The following is a 25,168-nucleotide window of genomic DNA, read 5'->3' as shown; positions in this document are numbered from 1 at the left end:
GTTTTCACCACTTCTCAAAAGCTATGCCGATATTTATTCTCCTTTTAACACTGGCTCTGTCCCTTTCTTTTTTGACTGCAGACTCTCCACAGTTCGAGGTTTCTTGCTTTTGATAACAGCTGATTCCCCAGATGTCAACGATGATTGCCTTTAGAACTCTCCAGATTAAAGCATTCATCTAGATATTAAGTTTCAATTCTAAGCAACTATTGTAAAAACAAGCTACAAACACTCCACCATCCTCAGCCCCCACACATGTGATATAGTAGCCGGCTCTTCTTCTTTCTGTTTACGGATGTTACGTAACCACGCAAAGACGAATGATGTGAAACGTCTCTAAATCCGACCCGACAGCTCAATTTATAAATCATTATTATAAGCTTACTGTTGCGCATCAGGATAGGGTAAGAACACAGTTTTGAACACTTTTTACGTACTTGCTCAATAATTGATTTTTGTTCATTTTTAACCCCCCCAAAATGTTCTGTACTGCAGCTTTAAGATCCTGTCACAATATCTCAATGGGGTTGAGGTCTGGACTTTGACTTGGCCATTCCAACACCATGAGAGTTGGTATGGGGTGTTTCTGGTGATACGCAGTGTTCAGTTCTGTACATCTCCACCTTGGTTTCATCAGTCCAAAGGATATTGACCCAAAACGATTATGGTTTGGTCAGATAGAAGTCATTCTCCATATTCCTTTTGGAGAGAAGGGACTGCAAAGATTGGCAAAAAAAAAAGTAGTTTGGTATCTACAAAGGGAGAGGCTTCAAAGATTTGAAGCCTCTCCCTTTGTAGATACCAAACTACTTTTTTAGAGGTAGTCACCCTTCTTGATTATTAACTAATCTTCAATAATAACTTTCCTTAGTAAAACCTGGCTGCTAATTACTCTCTTAATGATTGTGAAATAGGAAGGGTGTACATATTTTTTCCACCTAGTTTCTGAATGTTGGTTTACTTTAGGGGGAAAAAATTACTACATAGTGAAATCTGTTGTGGTGGTGGTGTTTTTTGTCACCTCAAGTTATTTGTTTGTTTATAGGAGTTGGTGAGGACCACATCATTTTTATTAAGGCCCTGATAAATAAAACTGAAGGAGGGTGTACTTTCTTTTCCCCATTCATTACACTGTAGTTATTTTTTTTTTATTTTTTATATCTTGGCCATATAACAACCAGAGGTCAAGACTGTCCACTAATTCACAGCTTCCCAACCCTGGTCCAGCACATGGAGACTTTTCCCTGCTTTAACATACCGACTCAGGAAAGGCTATTAATTAGCTGATCGCGTGTGTTTGAGCAGGAAAAGCAGTATGGTAGCCTTGAATAATTTCCGAGTAAAATACACACTGGTCTGCCCTCCTGTTAGTCTCCATCCGCAACCATACAGTTCCGTAATAAATAGGCCTACTGTAAATAAAAAGAAGATGTAAAATAAGCTGTTTTGATGTACTAGTAAGTGCGTTAGTGTGCTTTTTGGAACACAGCCCGAGTCTTTAGCGTAGGAGCCTGTGGGCGATGACGTCATTATGCAGTCTGGCCTAATGGGGTCGGGAGACGGAAAGGGGGCGGGACCAGAGGGGGGAATCTTTAGCTGTCAATCATGCCGCAGAGGAGGAAATGGGAATTGGGATGGGTGATACGGATTAGGCCTTCTCGATGAGGTGAAATCATTCCGGATATACTGAGGGGAGACAGAAGAAGTGTGTATGTGTGAGAGAGAGAGAGCGAGAGAGAGACGCAGTGTGGGCGTGGTTTGGAAAGAACTCTAGTGGGAGGGGCTGGGTGGGCCGGGGTGGCGGCGCTCTTATATCACTCAGACAATTTTTTTCCTGTCTTTCTCGTACTGAGCCTACTGAAAATAATGACTAGTGCACCGGAAGCAGGCACCTGCATCCATTAACGTCCCAATTTCACGCACTAGTTTAGGGTTTTCAGTACATTTCAGTGCACCTGTTAGCGCTGCGTTGAGAGAGAGAGACAGAGAGAGAGAGAGAGAGTGAGTGAGTGTGTGTGTGTGTGTGTGACTGACTGACTGACTGAGTGAGTGAGAGAGAGTGTGTGTGAGAGTGAGTCGGAGGCGCTGAGGAGGAGGCTGTCTCGGGTACCAACTCGCACCTCACGGTAACGTCGCATCTCCTATCATTTTCAAATAACGGCTCATTTTATCTTTCTACCTTTTTTTCCCCTTCCTCTTTCTACCTTCCTTACTTTTGCTATCAGACTGTCAGTATCAGCTGTACGGGGCTTTGGAGTTGCTTAATAATCGCTGAGTAAATGTCGCATGTGTAAGGTTACGACGCTCCGCGTTTCCATTAACAGCTCAATGTCGCGTTTTCGTTCAGGTAGGAGAGCGAGCCTTAACCTTGGCACTGCTTTGGAGGTACACACACACACACACACACACACACCATTCTGGCATCACTTGTAAGGTTTTTTTCTGGCCGTACACGACGCACAAAATGGCCAGTATCAGCTGTCGGCCTCGTCCAAGACCGCATACTATCATACCGAGTAAGATTAGTACGCCAGTGTGGAGGTGTTTACCTGAGCACGAGCCTGGACAGTGCGGGTCCTGGTCCAATATGGTATTTCATAAGATTTCTACACGGTTTGATTCAAATGAGGCTATAAATATCTTTATATTGATATAAGATATTTATAGGAGAACCCGTTGAGAATAGCTCGATGTTGAGGTTAAGGCCAGTTCATATGAGAGATGGTTTATGATATGATATGATATATAAATGATGATGTAATGTTGTCTACAGTAGCTGGAGGATATATCCTACTACCATAGAGTCAGCAGTCAGACTGCACACATGCAGCACCTGTGTTTAACATTGTGTCTGATTTATGCAGTTTATAATGACACATCATTAAACCAGCAGAATTTCATTTGACATTAAAGCGTGCAAAGTTTGTGTATTTCTGGAACAGACAGGCCGAGATCGAGGACCCTGACAGAGCTCCAGCATGGTGCTGGTGTTGAGCAATCGATCATGTTACTTTATTTAAAGCTAGCAACCGAGTACCAATAAAACGCACGTTTAACGAGGATGAGACCCCGGTGTGTGATACAGGCGTGGATGTATGTGTGTGTGTGTCTTTCTCTCTCTCTCTCTCTCTCTCTCTCTCTCTCTCTCTCTCTCTCTCTGTACTTGCGCTCCTCTGTCCATGCTTCTGCCTTTATATGTCAGTTTAATGCATGTCTTCTTCCATGTCCCCTCCCTTCTTCCTCTCCCTTCCTCCCTCAGATGGCCGGAATGAGTTTCCTCTCCTTTCTCCTCTTTTGCTTGACTGCCGTTGCCCATGGCAACAAAGGTCAGTGGCCTCCATCCTTTTGCATGTCGATTATGAGTGATTTGAATAATGACAGCTGTCCTGCAAAACCACGATGCGATGGACAACCGGTTGTGGAGACGCGAAAACTCATTTAAAAAATCATTTCGTGCCAGCTGTAACCCTTGACCCCTTGAATGAATCACGTGCATCATATCAGCTTTAAACGGCGTAGCTGAGCTCGTTGAGCTTTTTGTGACGTTGATTTATGGGCTAATCCATATGCTGCGAACGTCAATGAATAGGCCAGTCGATTAGTAATACTAGGAAGTGCCACTACTAGAGATGGATAACGGATGGATGGACAACTGAAAATCATCAAAGCCAAACATATTTCAGTATTGCAGCGTAGCATTGTTTTACATTGTTGTGACTGGCTGCGAGGAGAGGATGCCCAAACACGGGTTCAAAAGCGTTACTGCATTTTCTCTGGTGCAAAAATAAGTAGAGAGAGAGAGAGATGGGCTGTGGGGAGTGGTGGAGCGAGCCAGTGCGCACGAGAACAGCTGGAAATTCAAGTCTCGATCTGTAAACGGCAGAGTAATCCAGAAGCCCGATGCTCAGATTAATGCTACATTAGGAATGCCAACGAGGAAGAAAGGCGGAGGGAGAGGCAGAGAGAAAAGCCCGAAAGAAACGGGAGTTGAGACACGGCGGAGTGGTCGGCAGTTGCACATGATAAATCCTCACTCTGTCCTGCCAGAGCAGAATGCTAAATCATGCTGTGAATATGCATTATGCTGTATATGCTGCCATCTTGAGCAGTCTATTACAGCAGTGCAAATTCGGTTCACGAAACATTGCCATCCTAACGCAGTTCGATTGATTCTTTTGGCCTCACAGATTTGTATGTGGTATCTCCCAGCAAGAGTATTTTCCATTTTTATTGTGGCAGTTGCCCGTATAGGTTTCATAGGACATGTTTTTTTTGCACTCATTCAGCCAGCTCGTGTTCACATATCTGAGGCTGCAGGTGTAGTGGAGCACTGCTGCAGACTGATGCGTGTGCTCAAGTGCTTTTCAGGGGGAAATCAAATCTGCGTGAGCCGTTCACTGTGTTCGAGCGATGAACCTGTGTTTGTGTATTGTGTTTGTGTATGTTAGTTGCATGGCTGCATGTTTGTGTGTATGTGTCTATACCGTATGGTTGGGTAATGATTGATTATATACGTGTATACGTGAGATTCATGTCCATGGTCTCTTTTAAATCCGTAAATGCAGAACATTCTAAATGCTCTCACACTCTCGCCTTGTCCCTCTCTTCGTTCCTCTCAGCCAATAAACACAAGCCATGGATCGAGACCGAGTATCAGGGTATCGTCATGGAGAACGACAACACTGTCCTGCTGAACCCACCTCTGTTTGCCCTGGACAAAGATGCTCCTCTTCACTATGCAGGTAATGCATACAAGCACCGAGATACACGTCAGCAAGAGTTGATCGTTTTGAGCCACCCTTTGACTGTCAAGCATCAGCTCTGTAACCTTTACGCATGAGCTCTGAAACCTTTACAGTTCATCTCTGTAACCTTTACACCTCAGCTCTGTATCCCTTAACCGTCAGCTGTTCTACGGGCTTTTTATTCAAAATAACTATAAAATAATTACATCTTCTAAATTGATTTATACCGCTGTCATAACTGGATGCAGTAGCAGCTGCTATGTCAATTTTGTTGCACTGTCATTGCTTGTATACACACAGGTTGAGTTAATTCACAAGATTACTGTTGATTTAACACGGGGGCAGTTTGGAGCAAAGGGCTGTTGGTTTAGTGCAGCAGGAAGTAATTACACACCAGTGTTTACACAAATTGCTTAAAATTTACGGACAGATCAGGCGTGCCTGGCCTGCTCTCTCCACAGGCTGACCCAGCATCCACAGAGGCACGTTCATGCACGACTGAGCTCTTTAGGCTTCCGGAGGTGGCTTCACTCCTCTAGCCTGGATTACGATGCTGTGAATTATAGTGGGGAGAAATTCTAGGTTTCGATTTCTGACCTTTAATTTTCTAGGCTTCTGTTTTTATTTGACAATATTTCCTAGTTGTTGTTAATAATAATAATAATAATAAATATTTGTATTTGTGTGTGTGTGTGGTATTTGAAGAATGTTTGCAATGTTGGATGAGGGAAGAAGAATCCTTCCCTCCTTGTTACCCCACCCAGATTCTATTTCCACTTGCCCTTCCTATAGCACTTTCCTTTGGTTTGGCTTTTTCGTTCCTCCTCATCAGCTTTCTTCCAATCTCTCTCTCGTTCTTTAGGCGAGATCTGTGGGTTCCGAGTGCACAACGGCCCAGGCGGTTCTGGTTCGGCTCAGTTCGAGGCCGTGGTGTTGGACCGCTCCACTGGCGAGGGCCTTGTTCGCTCCAAAGAGCCATTGGACTGCGAGAGCCAGAGGGAACACAGCTTTACCATCCAGGCCTATGATTGTGGAGAGGGACCTGATGGCACCAACAGCAAGAAATCGCACAAGTAAGAGAAACTCAGTACTCCAAACATCAGGCCTTCAGAGGACCGATGTTTTGTGTAGACACCTCTCAGATTGTAAACCTGTACAACCATCGTGTTTTAGAGCTCATGGGGGGTAATGTTCCATTGTCAGCTATTTCTGTCCATTGTGTGTGTGTCTTACCTTTTTAAACTCGTCCTCTGAATTCTCCCTGTCTCTATTTCTCCTTCTCAACACCTCTATTCATCTTAATTTCTCCTTTTCCCCCTCCAACAGGGCCACGGTGCACGTGCGTGTGAATGACGTGAACGAGTTCTCCCCGGTGTTCGTCGAGCGGCGTTACGAGGCATCTGTCCCCGAGGGTCGCCTTTTTGATCGCATCGTGCGCGTGGAGGCTCTGGACGCCGACTGCTCACCTCAGTACAGCCAGATCTGTTTCTACGACATCATCACGCCCAACGTCCCGTTTGCAATCGACAACGATGGTGAGAATTACAAGTCCCAGGCTTTCTGTATTTTCTGCATGGAAACCTTTTTTGAAGATAGATTTCCACCCTTTGTCGTGTTCCTCTACTTTGTTTGATTTCATCTCATTTACATCATTGGAATTCATAATAGACCATATACGGCGTGCAATTTATTATTATACAAGACAGTTTATGAAATATTCAGTATAGTCTATGGGTTTGTGTGTGTTTACTTACAGTGTTGTATGAGGCAAAATGAATATCTTGAGGCTGTCATTACTCACTTTTTTTTCCCTTTTTCCTTTCTTCTATCCTAGCATCCAGCTTTTGTCATACTGTCTGTTTTTATTTATTTTGTTTATTTTGCACTATCTTAGTAAAAGATCTGAGGTAGATGTGATTAGTAGCTCTTTTTTTTTATTTTTTACATTTATTTATTTATTTATTTTAACCTGTAAGCTGAAGTAAGACTGAGGATTGGGTTTGATATGCATGCAGTGCAGATGAGCGTTTCTCACAGTCCTGATGAAGAACCCGGAAGATCAATAACTGACATTTTGTAATGTGATAAGAGCCAAGAGAGAAGGAACCGAGCACGGAAGGCAGGTTGAACATGTGAGAGGAGAGAGAATATTAGAGGGTCATGGGAAGGTGAGAGAGAGTGGGAGAGAGCTGATAGCTTTTTTTTTTTTTAGTGATGACCTTGTAGATTTCTGTGCCAGGCTGTGTGCGGTTCGACTGGTAATTTGGGACAGGCTGAACCAGGCACCACTGGGTGAATGCCCTTGCTCCCTGTTTACACGGCCATCTTACTCTCTCGTTTTTTTTGCCTTTCACCTCTTTTCTGTCAACATGCTTCTTCTGTGCTTGCATTTGGATTTCTTTGTTTGAGCAAGTGTGAGTTTTTATACCTTTTCAGAGACATTTTCTTTGATTAAATAATTGTATTTGGCGTCTCTGGAACTATTCAGACTATTCGTTTTGCACGTACAATCCATATCTTAGTCTTTTTGCCTGAATGTATAAATCCCCGCTGATGCAGCCTTTCTTTTGTTGGTTACATTGTTGAAATGTTTTAATAAAGAACCTGCAGATTTCTGCCTCTTTGTGACATTCTTTGCGTGTCAGCGAGTAACCTCTCTCTCTCTCTCTCTCTCTCTCTCTCTCTCTCTCTCTCTCTCTCTCTCTCTCTCTCTCTCTCTCTCTCTCTCAGGAAACATTAAGAACACTGAACCTTTAGACTCAAAAAAGCAGCGTGTTCACAGCTTCTGGGTGACTGCGTTTGACTGTGGGAAGAATCGAGCTCAGGCTGATGCCCAGGTCATAGTGACCGTGAAACCTTCCTGCAAACCTGGCTGGATTGGTACGGAGTTAAATTTTTACTCCAAATTATGGTCTACCTCGATAGAACAAACAAATGAATTATGCTGATTTTATTACCATTGCCATCAAGGCCTTTTTTTTTCTTCTTTCTTTTATTCAAAATTTGCATGAAAATAATTGATCGGAACCTTGACTGTTTGCCTTTTAAAAATGTCTATTAAAAAGAAAAAAATGTTTAAAAAAATGTTTTGTTTGATTAGTATTAAAAAGAACATTACAAGGGGGCTACTATTTTTATTAAATATATTAAATGTATATAGGCTTAGTGGTTAGCACGTTCACCTCACACCTCCAGGTTTGGGACTTCAATTCCCACCGCTGCTCTGTGTGCCTGGAGTTTGCATGTTCTCCCCGTGCTTCGGGGGTTTCCTCCGGGTACTCTGGTTTCCTTCCCCTAGTCCAGAGACATGCGCTGTAGGCTGATTGGCATTTCCAAATTGTGCGTAATGTGTGAATGGGTATGCTCCCCGCAACCCTGTGTTGGATAGGCTGGATGGATGTAAGAAAAAGAAATTGACTTTAAAAAAAAGTATTTTTAGTACTATTTGTTATAAGGTCTTGTTTTTAATGTCTTTTAATGACCAAATTCCCCATAATGAGGAGCCTTGACCTTGCTTTTTATGGTTTATATTAGGGCTGTATTTAAACCTGAAGTGGCCATGGGCTTAACCAGAAGGTTTTTTTTTTTTTTTTCTTGTTCTTGGGGTGTGTGGGGTGTGGTTATTTATTTTATTTCATAATTACAGAAAAATATGAACCCTACCTTTGTCTCTGGGGGAAAAAATATTTGTTTGGTATATTTTAACATATGTAGCTGGTTCTACTTATCGTTTTCTATTTCCAGCACATCACCTGTTCATTCTGTATAATGTATTTGCAATGTACTCCTATCTCAGGCTGGTCGAAGCGAGTCGAGTACACACCTGGTTCGGGAAGCATCCCCCTCTTCCCCAGCCTGCGCCTGGAGACCTGTGAAGAGACTGTGTGGAACATCCAGGCCACTGTGGAGCTTCAGACTGGCCATATTGGGAAAGGCTGTGACCGTGATAGTTATTCTGACCGGTCTGTAAGGAGGCTCTGTGGTGAGGAGCTGCTGTTATAAGAATACATTTTCGTTTTCCATTCTTGTGTACAGAGTTATTACTAGCACTAGCGGATTTAACGAAATTATGGAATTCTCACAAATTTTGTTATGATAACATGAAATATGTTTTGCCCAGGTGCTGTAAGGGGTGAGGTTGACCTGCTCCCACCTCCATCGCCCGCTGCAAACTGGACAGCTGCACTGCCCACCCTTCCCTCTTCTGACTCGTCTCTGGTATTCTCTTTCAACGGCTCCGCCCATGTTGCCGTGGTTCCCGACTCTGTTACCTCAACAGTTCCAGGAGACCACTTCACCCTCCAGCTGTGGATGCGAAGGGGTGGGGTCAGCACTCAGCCAACAGCCAATCAGGCAAGAGGAGCACGTAAAGAAGAGGAAACAATTGTGTGCAGCACTGTGAAAAATGGTCAGTTGTGTTCCTAATCGCTTCATCTTTCTCATTAGGTCTACTGAGTCGTCATTTTTAATGTGTGTACACATGATGGTCAGCTCCAGAATTATTGATACCCTTGCTGAAAATAAACAACAGTGTCATTCAAAACAAGTAACATGAGTGAGCAATATTTTTTTGTATTGTGGAAAAAAAAATCATAGATATATTTAATGTAAATAATATATATTTAGTTTAAACATGCCGTATAGGAATGCTGTATATTTTTATTTGCAATACAGTGTTTTTTTTTTAACGTTAAATGTTTTCCTAAAACTTGCACTCACTGAGCACTTTATAAGGAGCACCATACTAATACTGGCTAGAGCCTCCTTTTGCTCTCAAACAGCCTCAGTTCTTCACAGCATGGATTCCACAAGATGTTTGAAACACTCCTTTGAGATTCTGGTCCATGTTGATGTGATTATATCACACAATTCCTGCAGATTTTTTAGGTGCACATTCATGCTGCGAATCTCCCGTTCTACCTCATCCCAGAGGTGTTCTACTGGATTCAGATCCAGTGACTGGGAACATCACTGAAGAACACTGAACACCAAGAACATTGAAGGTTTTCAATGTTCTTGGTGTTCAGTGTTCTTCAGTGATTAATTTTGCTTCAGTTTGTAATTAATTTTGCTTTTTTGACATGGTGCATTATCATGCTGGGAGTAGCCATTATAAAATGGTAAATTGTGGCTATGTTGGTATGTGGCATGTACATGGTCAGCAACAATACTTAAATGGGTTGTGGCATTCAAGCGATGATTGATTGATATCAACGGGCCCAAAATGTGCCAAGAAAACATTCCCCACACCATTACACCACCGCCACCAGCCTGGACTGTTGACTGGTTGAGTCCTTGGTTTCATGCTGTTGTGCCAAATTCTGACCCTATCATCTGTGTGCATTAGCAGAAATCCAGGTTCATCAGACCTGGCTACATTTTTCCAGTCTTCAACTGTCCAGTTTTAGTGAGCCAGTGCCCTCTGCAGCCTCAGCTTTCTGTTCTTGGCTTACTGAAGTGGAACCCGATATGCTCTTTTGCTGTTGTAGCCCATCTGCCTCAAGGTTCAACTTGTGCATTCTGAGATGCTTTTCTGCTCAACACGACTGTACAGAGTGATCATCGGAATTATTGTAGCCTTTCTGTCAGCTCGAACCAGTCTGGTCATTCTCCCATAACCTCTCATCAACAAGGCATTTCCGTCTGCAGAACTGGATGCTTATATATATATATATATATATATATATATATATATATATATATATATATATATATATATATATATATATATATATATATATATATATAAAATTTTCCCAAAAAAATATTTTTACTGAGAAAGAAAACATACTTCCTGTCACAGAAATAATACCACTCATTTTTTTATACATGCATGCATACATAGTGTAGAAAAGAAAATCAAAATTAAAGAGTACAGTCAATTAACAGCCCCCCCACCCAGGCTCATCATGGCTAACCAATATCTATATCCTGTTGTTTATATGTTGTAAAATCCAACAAGAGTCAATTGGGAACTGCTTGTAACTTCATAAAATATGATATAAAGGGTTGCCATTTGTACACTGGATGTTTCTTTATTGCATCATTCTGTGTACACTCTAGAGACTGTTGTGTGTGTGGAAATCCCAGGAGATCAGCAGTTATAGAAATACTCAGACCAGCCCATCTGGCATCAACAATCATGCCACGATCAAAATCACTTGGATCACATATTTTCCCCCGTTCTGATGGTTGATTATTACCCGAAGCTGCTGGCCCGTTATCGGCATGATTTTATGCATTGCACTGCTGCCACAAGATTGTCTGATTAGATAACTGCATGAATGAGTAGGTGTACAGGTGTTCCTAATAAAGTGCTCAGTGAGTGTGTATTAAGTAGATATCTGAAACCAATTTAAAATTTTAGTGTAACTGATTCCAAACAATAAATCTTGCCAAGCACTGAAATGAAAATTGTCAACCCGAAAATGAATATATGATAACACATTTTTATATATATATATATATATATATATATATATATATATATATATATATATATATATATATATATATATATATATATATATATATATATATATATAAAAAATATGAGTTTGAGTATGTGGACTGCCATCTTTGCTACAGATTACAGGGTTTAAATGGCCACTGCAAAACATTGGTTTTGTGTGCCACACCCATTTCTGTGTTGATCTGTCTAACTGTCTGTCTTATCTTTCTGGCAGACGTTATCTTGAGTATCCTAGTACTTAAGGAAATTTGTCAGACGTCTTCACAAAACTTTTAGACTGCAAGCTGCAAATCAGACCCTAAGCCCTAGTGATCCATCAGCCTGGGTTTGGGTTCTCTTTCTTGTATGCAGTCGCCCATAACCGAGAAGTCATTCCAGATTTTTTGTGTTATGGCCTCTAATTTACTGTGACAATGAGGTTTTGTTAGAGGAAAGATAAGTGGGTTGTAAAGTTTATTCAACACAATCACTGTTGCCCATTCTCTTGAAGGGCACTAATAATTCTGACAGTTATCCTATGCATCCTTTGTCCAACTTATTTTTCTATGTTCATGTCATGCAATTTTCTCAGATTTTGCGTTCGCTTTGTTATTCATGAGGCCTGTGAAATGGCTTATCCAGCTAAAGCGCTGTTCTCCTCCTACCATTATTAAGCTGAGTCACAGGAAAGAGTCTCTCTCTCTCCCTTGCTCACTCACACACACACACACACACACACACACACACTGAGCTGCTGTGTAACTGATCATCTGAAAGGACATGCCTTCTTCCTTCCCTGGTTTCTGTCACCTGCTAGGAAGAAAATTGTGCATAAATGAATATAGAATGCCATGAAGTAAGTGTGAAGCCGGATACTGATGAGTAAACTGTGTGTGTTTTTTATTTATTAACAGATGACTCATATTCACACTACTCTCTGTCCGTGCACGGCTGCCGTCTGTCTCTGTTTTACTGGCCGGATGTCTCGGCTGCGCGGCCAGTTAAATTCCTCTGGAAGCTTGAACAGGTAAATTACAGAAACTCATGTTGTATATAACATAAATATTAACAAGCAGAAATTTGTATATAGGGATCATTCAGGGATCCTGAAAAACAGTTTTCTATTCGTGTGGTTGTGTATTTATTTCTTTGGCCGATTTTTGATTAGTTACATAATATGAGATGCGGAGACATTAGTTATAGTCTGTAGGGTCAGGCCATCTCAAGTGGTCCAATAATTGTAAAGTGGGTTGCTTGACCGTTTTTAATTTTTCCCCATTTCTATTTTCCAATATCAAATGTAGTAACATTTTAGACATCATTTATAAGCATAAGCTTTTTGTATGTCAATCATAAACATAATTACTGTAAAATAGTCTTCATTTTTATTATTTGTTATGCTTATATTACATATGTGTGTATACTTTAGTCATTGTTGGTCTGTTTTTGCACTGTGGGACGAGTAACTAAGGAAAAACATTTCACAACATTAAATCACCTGTATGTAATATGTATGTGACAAATAAACAACCTTTACCCTTGCCCCTAAAATAGGCTTTTCCCCAGAATTCTGCTAGCCCTGGCTCTGTAACCAGTGGAATCGCAAACTCAATTTTTTTTTTTACAGCGGAATGCTACTGTAGATGACTTGTTACTGTGAAAATTTCACAGTAACAAGTCCTCATAAAAAAATTAAGATCGCAACTTTAACGCTTACCAGTATATATTGACCCTAAAAGTGGAACTGTGAGTGAGTAATCTTGAGCATTTCTATTGGACAAAATGTGCAAAATGTTTATATATGTTTATGTACCTCGTAATGTGCGCTAGAGATCAGTTTTTGTTCCAAGGAGCTAGGACCATCCTGAGCCGAGATATTGAGGTTTCCGTAAACAGCCCAAACGTGTTTTGTACCATGACACAAAGATGGCCGTCGTAGTTAAACCAACCATTTTGCAATGCAAATGGATAGAGGTAATCACTCAATCATTTTGAAAAATTCAAAATGATCAAGCAACCTGTATTGGACCACTTGAAATGGAATGACCATGTAGTGTATATACATTATGGGTGGTGGTGTACATACTCGTTTGGTATGGAATGTATAAGATCCCTGATGACCTTTTGCCCTCTGTTCCTCACAGGTGTGTGACAGCGAGTGGCATCACTTATCTCTTAGTGTGCAATTCCCCTCTGTCACACTGTACGTAGATGGCGTGACCTTTGACCCTGCACTCATTCATGACAATGGTGCCATCCCTAACCCGGCCCCACATCAGAGGCTGGTGATTGGAGCATGTTGGGGTATGTGTACTAAAGCAACTGCTAACTACAGTGCAAGACAGAAACTGTGTGTGAGTAGACAAATACCCCCCCCCCCCCCCCCCCCCCCCCCCCTCCCAAAAAAAAAAAAAAAAAAGGACAAGCAGAGTCATAGTGTCCCCGGAGACAAGTACAGTGATGCTTGAAAGTTTGTGTACCCATTAGGATATTCTATATATCTGCATAAATATGACCTAAAACATTATCAGATTTTTACACAGGGAACCCAGATAAACAAATGAGACAAAATTGGGACAGGACTGATCAACAGTTACGGAAGTGTTTAGTTTACGTTTGCAGTAATAGCTGCACAGTGGAGTCACACCAGATACCGAACGCAACGGTTCATGTACTTTTGGCTCATTTTTCTCAATAAATAATTGACCGAGTATAATATGTTTTTCTCATGTGTTTTAATTGGGTTCACTTTGTCTACTTTTAGGACGTGTGTGTGTGTGTGTGTGTAAGTAAGTCTGATGATGATCTAGATAACATTTTATGCAGAAATATAGAAAATTAATGGGTTCACAAACTTTGAAGCACCACTGTAAGTTAAGTTGATATAGTGGTCCCAAGTGAAAATTCACTGACTGAAGTGTGTTAATTTAATTTTGTGTGTGTTTGTGTGTGTGTCTCAGTCAGTGCTAAACAGAAATAAACAGCCAGTTAGGAACATTCCAGCAGCTTGATGACAGCTTGGTGTTTTTTCTCTTTAATTGCAATGTGTGTAAGTTTCTGTCTGATATTAAAACCATTCAGTTGATTTATTATTCAGCAAAACAGAACAGATGCCCAGCCAGGCTTTTAATCTCCTGCTGCTGTTTTCCTTTTCTATGCTGCCGTGTGTGTTAATCAGATCCATCAGCACTGATGCTTCACTTTTGTGCTGTGATTCATAGACTGGATTTACACTATATAATTTCTATATGATTTCCCCCCCCCCCACACACACACATTTCTGCCTTTCCCCTGTTCCTCCATCTCTCACTTTCTTTAGAGCCAGAGAGCAAGCAGAAAGATATTCTTAACAACAGCATCCCTGAAGGCAAGGACACAAGTGAGTTGTGAGCTCTTAAGTAGATGGGTGTGTGTGTGTGTGTGTGAGAGAGAGAGAGAGAGAGAGAGAGAGAGAGAGAGAGAGAGAGAGAGAGAGAGAGAGAGAGAGAGAGAGAGAGAGAGAAAAAGAGAGAAAGAGAGAGGTAGGTTTCTTTTCCTCTACAGCTAGGAATCACTGTGGGCAATAGGAGGTCAACACAGGCCATCCAACAATCACTACTTTAAGTGCTTATTATTTCACAGATGGTATGGTTAAGAGCCTGAGAAAAATAGCAGTTCACTTTTACCAAAATGTGCAGGTTAAGCCTCTGTTCTCTTACAACACTGATTTATTTGTTCTTGTAAAGAGATTCTAGCAGACTGTCTTGCAGTGAGGGTTTGCTGAAGACGGTTTGTTCAATAGAAATATTACGGAACGAGAATGTTGGTCGTTTGCTAACACTGAGCTTAGTTACAGATTTTTCATTTCGTAGCTAATGGCAGTCACGTCATACATTTTTCAGTCCGTAAAAGATTTCGCAGAGGGTTTTTTTGTGATCGTTACGGCCGAAAATGCTTGATTTTGCTGCGGCTTTTTAAAAGATTTGTGATGCGACTCTCGGAGTATTGTGTGGGTTTATTTTTTGTTGTTTGTATTTTTGCGGAAAACTACTTGAATTGTTGAAATTGCAATTGGACGAAATTGTTTTGCATGGTCTTTTGCAGTGATGTTTGTTGGTAATTGAGACCTTTTAGCTGTACTCGTGTTCGACGTACATGAATCGAAAGGGCTTTGGCTGAATGCGCATTGTGATGTCACATGGTGCGTCATGGTCCAAATCTGCAGAAAATCTGCTGTAATTTTGAAAAAATCGCAAGCTCCTCTGAATATTGCGGAGTTTCTGTGCTCGCAAAATCTCATTCAGTGCTTTTTTTATATATATATATATATATATATATATAATTTAAATATATATCATTTAACATATATTAAGCACTGAATATTTAAATATGGCTTCATAATTTTTTTCCCCTGACGAGTCCACAGATCACAGATTCAACATCTTGTATGTCTTTTTGCTGTCTCCTCACAACCTTCAGGGAGGTTTGTGGGTGGTTACCGTGGCTTGTTGTCGGGTGTAACAGTGCGACCAGGAAGTGTGGAGCCTCACAGTGTGGTGGAGTGTCTGTACGCCTGCAGGGAGGGTCTGGATTTTGGAGATCTCGAGAGCCTTGGCTCTGGCATGAAGGTATTATGACAGAACACTATGACCACTTTGCACTCCCTTTGTTCGCTCTCTTTATACTTTACTTTTAAGTCCAAATTGTTTGTACACCATCTATGCAACGTTTAATGTTTGTTTTGTTTTTATAAACGGTTAATATTTTATGCAGGAATTAAAGCAAGTAAAGTGACTGTTCAGTTGTCATAGTGTTGCTCTTCTTAAAAATACTGAACTACTTTGCCCCTACATTGCAATGCTCATGTTTCCTCAGGTTCACGTGAACCCCAGTCAGTCAGTGCTGGTGTTGGAGGGAGACGATATCGAGAGCTTTAACCGAGCAGTTCAGCAGGTGACTTACAGAAACTCTCTGCGGTTTGCCACACCTGGAGTGCGTCCTCTCAAACTCAGTACATCTCTCAGGTAAATCCACCTGCACACATTCAAGTGTGTGAGTGTCTATTACAGGAAGTGCAAATTTTAACTCTATGAAATGTAGTTGTTGAAAGCAGGAAATTGTTGTTAATCACCTTCCTAGACCACTTAAACTTCCAGAACCTTGTTGGCCAGTCAAGTTTCACTAGTCCTTTTAGTTTCACTTGAGTTACCGAATAATTCATATTAGTAACAAATAATATTCTTTAATATAATAGAAAAAAGCCCGGGACACCATTTACTTTCAAATACATTCCACAGACTCCCTCAACACAGATTTAATTTCTATTGAACATAATCTATTAAGTATAAGGCCTGTTATTATAATGTGCACAATAATATTTTGACTATTTATTATAGTCAGAGATCTTTTACTTCCTGAACTTTCAACCTTATGTCCAAGCTACTGAGGTTTGGATTAAGTATACACTTAAAATCCTCTTGAAAATGGTTGATGTTGGTAAGTACAAATACAGGTCATGTTTTAGTATTTGTTTTAGGGTTCATCTTTGAAATACATGAAATGTATTTTCTGGAATTTTTTCTTTTCTTTAGTCCACTGAAAGTGTGGTCTAATTTATGCATCAACATTCCATTTTTTTTACACCTAATTTGAGTTTTCCATTCAATTAGGCTTCACAATGGAGTGGGTTCAGTTAATGTCTTTCTTTAGAAACTGAAAAAGGAGATCTAATCGAATGGTTCTCTCTATGGAGAAATGTGAAACAATGAACTCACCCTGCATCAAAAGAAGCAGGAAAACTGATACGGCAGATCCATTAAAAGAATCGACAAGTACTGATGCAGTGAGTTAGATTTAATCCAGTCTAAAGAAATCAGCGATTGGGAAGTTGATATTCGGTAGTGGAGAATGCAGGATGCAAAAACACATTTAGTAGCTCTGACGGCTACTAGCTACATCCCCGTTCACACCTGGCATTAACACGTGAGACGAGTGATCCGATCATTTGTAAACTATTGAACAGGATGATCAGTGTAAATGTATTATTTTGTTTATCTTTGTAGATCATTTCATTTAGTACTACCCTTCAGATGTTAAATAAGATAATTACATATCTCCCAGAAGACAAAATACTAACAATTTACACCGATCATCCGTTCAAAAGTTTATACGTGAATGTTTGCACTTTGTAATAGTTGTGTACGAGTCCCTCAGTTGTCTTCGGTTTGAAAAGATGGATCTCAAGATCATATAGCCGCTGTAGGAAAGGGGTCAAATATGCTGGAAAAGCAAAGAATGTGCAGGACCTGGGGGATTTTTCTGAAGAACAATGGGCAGTTTAACTGCTCAGGACAAACAAGGGGACTCATGAACAACTCTCACAAAACATAAACACAGTCATGGATGATCCAGGTAATGACACACAGTATTAAGAATCAAGGGTATGTATACTTTTGAACAGGGTAATTTTTTTTAATGAATTCACTTTTTATCTTGTCTTGTGGACTATATGTAAACATCTGTTATGTGAAATAGCTTATTCAGTACAGAACTAAATAAACAACAACAACATGGGATTTTTATCATCCCTCATTTTTTAACAGTAAGATTTAGCAGATTGTGCAAGGGGTATGCAATAATTTGGGCACATCTGTAGCTGTTAGTTACCTTTTATCCTTTAGCCTAGTGGCAGAGAGGGCTACCATTCAGCGCGATATCCAAACAGTCTCGCAATGCTCCTTCGTCGCTCTCTTGCTTTCACGCTACAAATGTGATCTTGCCATACGTGTCCCAGACCACCTCCGAATGTGCTTTGAGTGATCGGATCTCAAAGACGCATTTGACCCTGTTCACACCTGTACTTGGCGTGTCCACTTGATCCGTTCACCTAGGATGCATGATATTGCCAGGGGCCTAACAGCAGAATAAGAAAAGCCTCGTGCGTTATACACTCCACCTTGTGAGTCACACCAGGGACTATTATAATTTGCTTAATTTGCCGATGACATTACTGTGATTTGTCTCAAAGTACTACCAGGAGGTTCATCAACTAGCTTTCTGGTGTAGCCGGAACAACCTTGAGCTCAACGCTCGTTAAACCACATCGACTTCAGGAGACGCACATTTTCCCCTTCCCCCTCCCCACTCATCCTTAATAATTCATTAGTGAGCACTGTCGCTTCGTTCAAGTTTCTGGGAACTGCCATCATTCAGGATCTCAAATGGGAGATGCATACATCATCCGTCAACACGAAAGCTCAATAAAGGATGTATTTCTTACGGCAGTTCTTGCAGCAAAGTTCCATCTACCCAAAGCTATACTGGTGCTATTCTATACTGCCACTATAGTAAGCATCCTTACATCTGCTGTCTGGTTTGGTGTGGCCTCCTCTAGAGAAAAGAGCATGCTCTAGCGCAGTATCTAAGACTATCCAAGAGTGCTGAGAAAATCATCGGCTGCAGTGTGTCACCACGTGAAGACCTGTACATCGCTAGGACAAAGAGGCTGAGCAGGAAAATCATCGTTTCCTCGCACACTGCTTCTTACCTATTCCAAAAACTACCATCAGGAAAGCGATTCCACACGCTGCTAATGCAAGCTACACGTCATCGAAACGGTGTCTTTCCACTGGCAGTTATTCACGAGGCTGGCTAGGCAGCATTCAGTAATCACTCCAATCCATCTTAACTCTGTGTGCTGTAACAAGAAATCTTGCACTAAATGTTTTTATGAATAATTCTATTCTTGGTTCCAACAATAGACACTTGCTTGTTGTTGTTGTTGTTGTTGTTGTTATAATAATAATAATTATTATTATTATTTGTTTATTTGGGGTTTTTATTCCTTTTAATTAGTTTGCAAGTTATTACAAATATTATTATTTTAAATATTATTAATAAATACTACTATTTATTTAAAAAATATATATATATATATATATATATATATATATATATATATATATATATATATATATATATATATATATATATATATATATATATATATATATATATATAATATATATAATATATATAGGCTTAGTGGTTAGCACGTTTGCCTCACACCTCCAGGGTCGGGGGTTCAATTCCCACTGCTGTCCTGTGTGTGCAGAGTTTGCACGTTCTCCCCATGCTTCGGGGGTTTCCTCCAGGTACTTCGGTTTCCTCCCCCGGTCCAAAGACATGCATGGTAGGCTGATTGGTGTGTTCAAAGTGTCTGTAGTGTATTAATGGGTGTGTGTATGTGATTGTGCCTTGCGATGGATTGGCACCCTGTCCAGGGTGTACCCTGCCTTGTGCCCCAGGTTCCTTGCGACCCTGAAGGATAAGTGGTATAGAAAATGGATAGATGGATGCATGGATCACATTTTGTTCCTCTCCGATTAATGCACTCTGTACTACATCCAGCTACTATTTCTACCTCCGCTGTAATGTAAATTAAAACTGAGCCTACCATTTCCACTTAAGGTGTAATATTTGTATATTACACATTTACATGTACATTTATGGCATTTGGCAGACGCGCTTATCCAGAGCAACTTACTAAAGTAATTAAGATGGTAATATTAGGATGGTAATGGTGGTGTTTTGTAGGAGATGTGTGTGTTGAATGTACCGTGTTGTGATCAAATACCAGTGTTGGCTGTAACACATTGCTCTTAAATTACTTTACTTTATTAAATTAAGTGAGAGATTCCTCTTCATTTTTAGGTCGTTTAATTACAGTTACTTATGATTTACTTGTATTGCATATTGTAGAGATATTCAACAACTCCTATATAAAACATTATTGAATTTAAAATCTAAAGTTATCATCTAAAGATAAAATTTGTGTTCTGATTTAACTCGGCCCGTTTAAATTCGTTAGCTAGTGTGTAAGTTCGTGGCTGTGAAGTCGCTCAAGTTGAAGGATGTCCAGAAACGAGTGGCTGTTTTGTTAAATGGAAATATACCAATTACTTTGGGTTAATATTTTGAAATAAATATTTCAGTTTATATTTCTATTTCATTTGTGTATGTTTTTGTATTAAATATGGTTTAATAAAGCTATATTAAAATAGGCGAAACTATTCCATATTTGTCTCAAATTAAGAATTCTAAGAAGAGTTTCATTTATATTTTAATACAGTTTATACAGATTTTAAGAAGTAATTAGTAATGTGTAATGCAGTTACCGTTCAGACAGAGGAATTAGTCAGTGATTTAAATACAATGTTAATGATGTAATTGGTCATTAGTAATTATTTATGTATTCATTTTTTTTTTTAAGTAACTTATCCAAGACTGCCAAACAACAAGAAAAATTCCAAATGGATCTAAATGTATATGGCGGATAATATGATTCTGATTCGGATTAATTTAATGAAGGTCAGAGTTTTTGGTGGCAATAGATTAAATATTTGTGTTTTGGGATTTGAAATAAAATGTATTTCATATACACTAGCGTACCCTCTCTCGCCCTCTCTGTACAGGTGCTTTAGTGAGGAAGGCTGTCTCTCTCTGCGGCAGCTGGAAGGTTATCTGGTCGTGCTTCAGCCTGACGCTCCTCAGATCTCTCTCTCGGGTGTCGGGCCTCATCTGGCCCGGCCCGCCCCCGAGTTTGAGGCTGCGCGTGGTGTGCCTCTGTTCCCTGAACTCCGCATCGCCTGTTCCCTCTCTCACGCTGTGAACACCGCCGCCCAGGACATGGAAGGAGGGGGTGAGGAAACTCAGCACTTGAAAAATTTCCCACAAAACCCCTCACAATTTTTTTCACTTAACCATTACGCTAAACACCTCAGGTGACAAAACCCATTAGTGAGTCATTGACTACATTTACATGGACAGCAGTAATCTAATTATTGTCCTCATTCTGAATAGGACAATATTCTGATTAAGGTGTTTACATGAGTTGCTTTTAGAATATTCCTTTCATGTTCCTGTTTTACGTGTTATAGAAAGATCGATTAATGGCACACGTCATTACGCTGCCACACCGTCCGATGTTCCCTCCAGAATTTCATGTATCAACATACTTTGTTATGGAACCGTATACAGTTTTGGGTTTTGCATTTTTAATTTTACGAAAGCTTCGAATGCAGTTAATTATTTATCATGCTATACGTGCAAATAGACGACTGCTTGAGGCCGTGGGCTGAGTCCAAAACCACATATTTGCCTACCATGTTTACCTAAATGTGTATTTCGCCTACTATATAGTAGGTAAATACGCGGTTTGGAACGCAGCCGTGCTCTCGTTTGCCATCAAACGGTTGAGTACTGCCGTGTGTGTATGTGTCTTGTCGCAAAATACGGTGAAAACTCCCACACGACGTTAATAGTGTGATTAAGGTGTGTAAATGTCTGTAATGCACTTCGATAATGCGACTAAAACAGTAATACTCCACATGGCTTAATTCGATTTGTGTTTACTTCGAGTATGACTTTAACCAGATTAAGGTCATCGTTGTTTACATGCTAGTTTCTTAATCAGAGTATTGTATTAATCGGGTTAATATCGGATTATTGTTGTTCATGTAAACATACTGATTGTGCTCTAGCATCAGTAGGCCTACGTGCTTATTGTAGCAGGATCATGGCAAGAGGAATAGACAGCTCTATGCTCTTTATCTTCATTACTATCTCTTTGTTTTCCCTGTGGATATTTCAATCAATATATGGCATAAAGAGCTTTATGTCTTGTGGTTTTCGAGTATTTTATTTATACTAATTGTGTGCGCTCTCTGTGTCTCAATCAGCTCTCATGTCAGACGCAGTGGCCCACACTCTGGATGGCTGTGAGGTCCAGCCGTTGGGGGAGGAGCTAAACCCAGAGAAGGAGGAGCTTCTGGTTGACGTGGAGGCACTAAAAGAGAAAGGACTGGACATCATCAATACAACAGCCTACATTGCCATCACAGGTGATTTCCTTTTATATATATTAGAGCCAATGCGGATATTTCAATGTCATTTTTCGACACATTTAAATATTCTCTAGATTTATTTTTATATTGGATAATGTTTTATGATGCTATAGCTGCCTGAAATGGAATTACTCAATGAATAAAATGCCATGTAGGTCAAGCAACGCACAGTTTGTCATGTCTTGGCAGTTTGCCTATACAATGCTGGAAATCTTCTGTCAAGCTCTATCAAATGCACCTTTTTTCTTTTTAATTCTACCATTTGCATTTCTAGGGGCGGAGTCCATTTCAGTGTATGAGGACATCCTGCGTTCTGTTCGTTACCGATTAGCAAAAGGCTCTGCCCGCTTCGAGAGGAGATTCAGGCTGTCGTGTTCAGAAATGAACGGACGGTACACGAGTAATGAGCTCACACTGGAGGTACCAAAAGCACCACTTCAAAATTATTATAAATAACTAACATTTCCTTCACCTAGCATTTACACATGAGCTAAACATCTCTATGCACATTGATAAAAAAAGATCGATTGCCAAATTATAGGCCTTTCATCCTTCGTTCTGTATTCATCCTAGGTCAATTTCCTGCACTCTTTGGACAGTCTGCATCACCCATCACACCTCTTGGCCTCTCAGCAACAGTTTCTCCATCCTTCTCATCATGCGGGAGAGCTCAGCGGACACACCCTGCCAAACCCACACCGCAACTCTGGTACACAGTGACTCATCAAAATCACCTACTTGACACGCACTGCAATGCGCAACAGTCAGGCACCTAGTGCCCACACTGCACGTTCTCTGAAATTTCCTAATTCTTCTCTCCTGCAGTTGTTCCCGGGGCTGCCACTGTCATCATCATGGTGTGCGTGGGGTTCTTGGTCGTCATGGTAATCCTCGGCGTGTTCCGCATCCGCTCCATCCATCGCCGTGGAGAGGGAGCCAGAGGAGCTGGCAAAGAGAGCAGCAGCCAATGGGACGATTCAGCCCTTACTATTATCGTCAACCCCATGGAGGTGAGTGTGACCAGGCGCACACTTAAAATTGACTGAATAGCTCAAGTGGCCTGTTGTGTAATCAGTGCATGTCCTTTTTCTTTCTCAAACCCCATCAGTCGTATGAGAACCGCATGGGCATTGCCGCAGATACAGAGGGGGAAGGCGATGACGAAGAGGAAGTGGTTGAGTCACCTGATGACTCAGCCGACGACCAGCGAATCATCATTAAGAAAGAGGGAAGAGATTCCGTCCCCCGTCGCTACTAAGTCGAGCATATAAACGGCCACGCTCATGAAATCTTAAAACCATGATAAAACCCACAAACATGAAACATAAGACCCACACACTTGCATATATTCACACAACATAAATGTATTTGTATCAGCCTTTGTGAATGCATTGTCTCTGGAATGTATGCCCACACACACTTAAACACACACACACACACACGCACACACATGCAATGCACAATGCATAGCATCTCACGCCAAGGTTCAGTGCTTAGTCCACATTTCACTCAAGACTCTATAAAATATGTATGTATGGCACAATGATGTTTAAAAATGACCTTCAGTGAATGTGATCATTGCACTGTATCAAGCACCGGGTATTATTACAGACGAATGTAAGCTCCGTGATTTTCATTACTGTAGAAATCGGTCACTTACAGTCAAGTACAGTGAAGTTAAGGTTACAAGTTAATCATATTTTTACAGTACCACAGCCATAGTCTGGCTCTTGTCATTCACATAATGTACAGTTTAAAATCAGTTTGTCTTTTCTTTCTATTCTCAAAACATTCCTGTACAAATACACTGTTGTAGAGAATGAGTGTGTGGATATTAATATAAGCTATATGCAGGTAACCAGTCCTTTTTCTCTCAGCAATTGCAAGGAACGACTTCTCGTAAAAACACACTCATGTTGTAAGTCTGTTACAGCACTACTCCCATCAGAGTGATAGCTCATCCTTGGCAGTTTTGATTGTATTTAAATGTATAGAAATACAAATTACTACTACTACTACTATTATTATTATTATTATTATTATTATTATTATTATTATTACTTTTTTGTGTTTGTTCCATTCCCCCCCTCAATACACATTGTCTTCGCACTTTGAGATGGGCTAGCTGTTATTTTCTATTTCTATTTATCTCTGTAATAATTACAAATGTTGACCGTATATAGTGATGATGACGAGGATGATGATGATAATAGTATTAGTAATAATAATGATCATGATTGGCTTGATGAGTGTCTATTTATTTGTGAGTCTAATTGTGTAAATTCAAATTTAACATTTGAATCTCAGTAACGCAGAAGCCACATTATGTTTAAATTCGTGAACTCTTTTCACGACTTTTCCATCCTTACCTTCATCCATATCACAGCATTTAATTCTGCTGCTGCTTTTTGTTTTCTGAATATGCAGCCATGTCTCTTCCCAACTCTTCTCTCCCAACCCCCCTCTGCTCACATGCTCTCCTGTGTGTTTACTCTTCTGTCTGTGTCAGTGTACAGTGCAAATCCCGTCTCTTAATAAAAGCCTGTTGTTTTTCAATGTGAAATGAAGAATGGAACGAATTGCGTTATTATATGCCGTTACTATGGTCACTACTGGAACATTTATCTGTATTTATTATTATTGATGCAGTAACATGGATTGTCAACTGATTGTTATTGATAACCATCTGAAGAGGACGTTATGTTGAAAAGTTCATAATAAAAACACTCAGATGACGTCAGAGATGTGTTGGTGATGAATTAAGGTCCTAAACAATAGATTCACTTTATTAGGAACAGCACACTAAATACTGGCTCAGGAATGACATGTTGACATCACAGAATTGCTGCAGATTTGTCAGCTGCACATTCATACTGTGAATACCCTGTTCTACCAAATCTCAAAGGAGCTCTACTAGATTCAGATCTGGTGTCTGGGAAGGCCAGTTAAGTATACTAAATCCCAGTGTCATGTTTATGGAACCACTTTGAGATGACTTTTGCTTTGTGACATGGTGCATTATCAATCAATTGTGGCCATAGATTGATGCACATGGTCGGCAACAGTACTCAGACAGTCTGTGGCATTCA

At 40.4% G+C, this 25,168-nt stretch overlaps 1 protein-coding gene across 3 annotated transcripts; it reads left to right on the top strand.

The window, feature by feature from the left end:
* The first annotated feature begins 1,797 nt into the window (after positions 1-1,797).
* On the top strand, positions 1,798-24,819 carry clstn3 (calsyntenin 3). 3 transcript variants are annotated; one of them, XM_017481855.3, is made up of 19 exons: positions 1,799-2,126; positions 3,260-3,326; positions 4,620-4,742; positions 5,608-5,818; positions 6,072-6,280; positions 7,476-7,625; positions 8,542-8,727; positions 8,866-9,153; positions 12,111-12,223; positions 13,341-13,500; positions 14,516-14,575; positions 15,655-15,803; positions 16,051-16,199; positions 20,649-20,875; positions 21,915-22,076; positions 22,354-22,499; positions 22,653-22,788; positions 22,905-23,089; positions 23,188-24,819. In XM_017481855.3, exons 2-19 carry the CDS (start codon positions 3,260-3,262, stop codon positions 23,335-23,337), a joined length of 2,871 nt encoding a protein of 956 aa, XP_017337344.1. In that variant the 5' UTR covers positions 1,799-2,126; the 3' UTR covers positions 23,338-24,819. The 3 variants fall into 3 exon arrangements, with proteins under 3 accessions (XP_017337354.1, XP_017337344.1, XP_017337362.1); XM_017481865.3 differs by lacking the exon at positions 14,516-14,575 and having other exon boundaries at positions 1,798-2,126; XM_017481873.3 differs by lacking the exon at positions 3,260-3,326.
* The last annotated feature ends 349 nt before the right edge of the window (positions 24,820-25,168 follow it).

Source organism: Ictalurus punctatus, chromosome 1 (assembly GCF_001660625.3).
Source record: "Ictalurus punctatus breed USDA103 chromosome 1, Coco_2.0, whole genome shotgun sequence".
Taxonomy (NCBI): domain Eukaryota; kingdom Metazoa; phylum Chordata; class Actinopteri; order Siluriformes; family Ictaluridae; genus Ictalurus; species Ictalurus punctatus.
This window is presented reverse-complemented; position numbering and strand designations above follow the sequence as displayed.

Bases quoted from the DNA above. Each gene is read 5' to 3' on its own strand.
- clstn3 (XM_017481855.3), top strand. From the start codon at position 3,260: ATGGCCGGAATGAGTTTCCTCTCCTTTCTCCTCTTTTGCTTGACTGCC. The intron at 4,743-5,607 runs GTAATGCATACA...CTCGTTCTTTAG, and splicing joins TGCTCCTCTTCACTATGCAG to GCGAGATCTGTGGGTTCCGA. The intron at 15,804-16,050 runs GTATTATGACAG...ATGTTTCCTCAG, and splicing joins GCCTTGGCTCTGGCATGAAG to GTTCACGTGAACCCCAGTCA.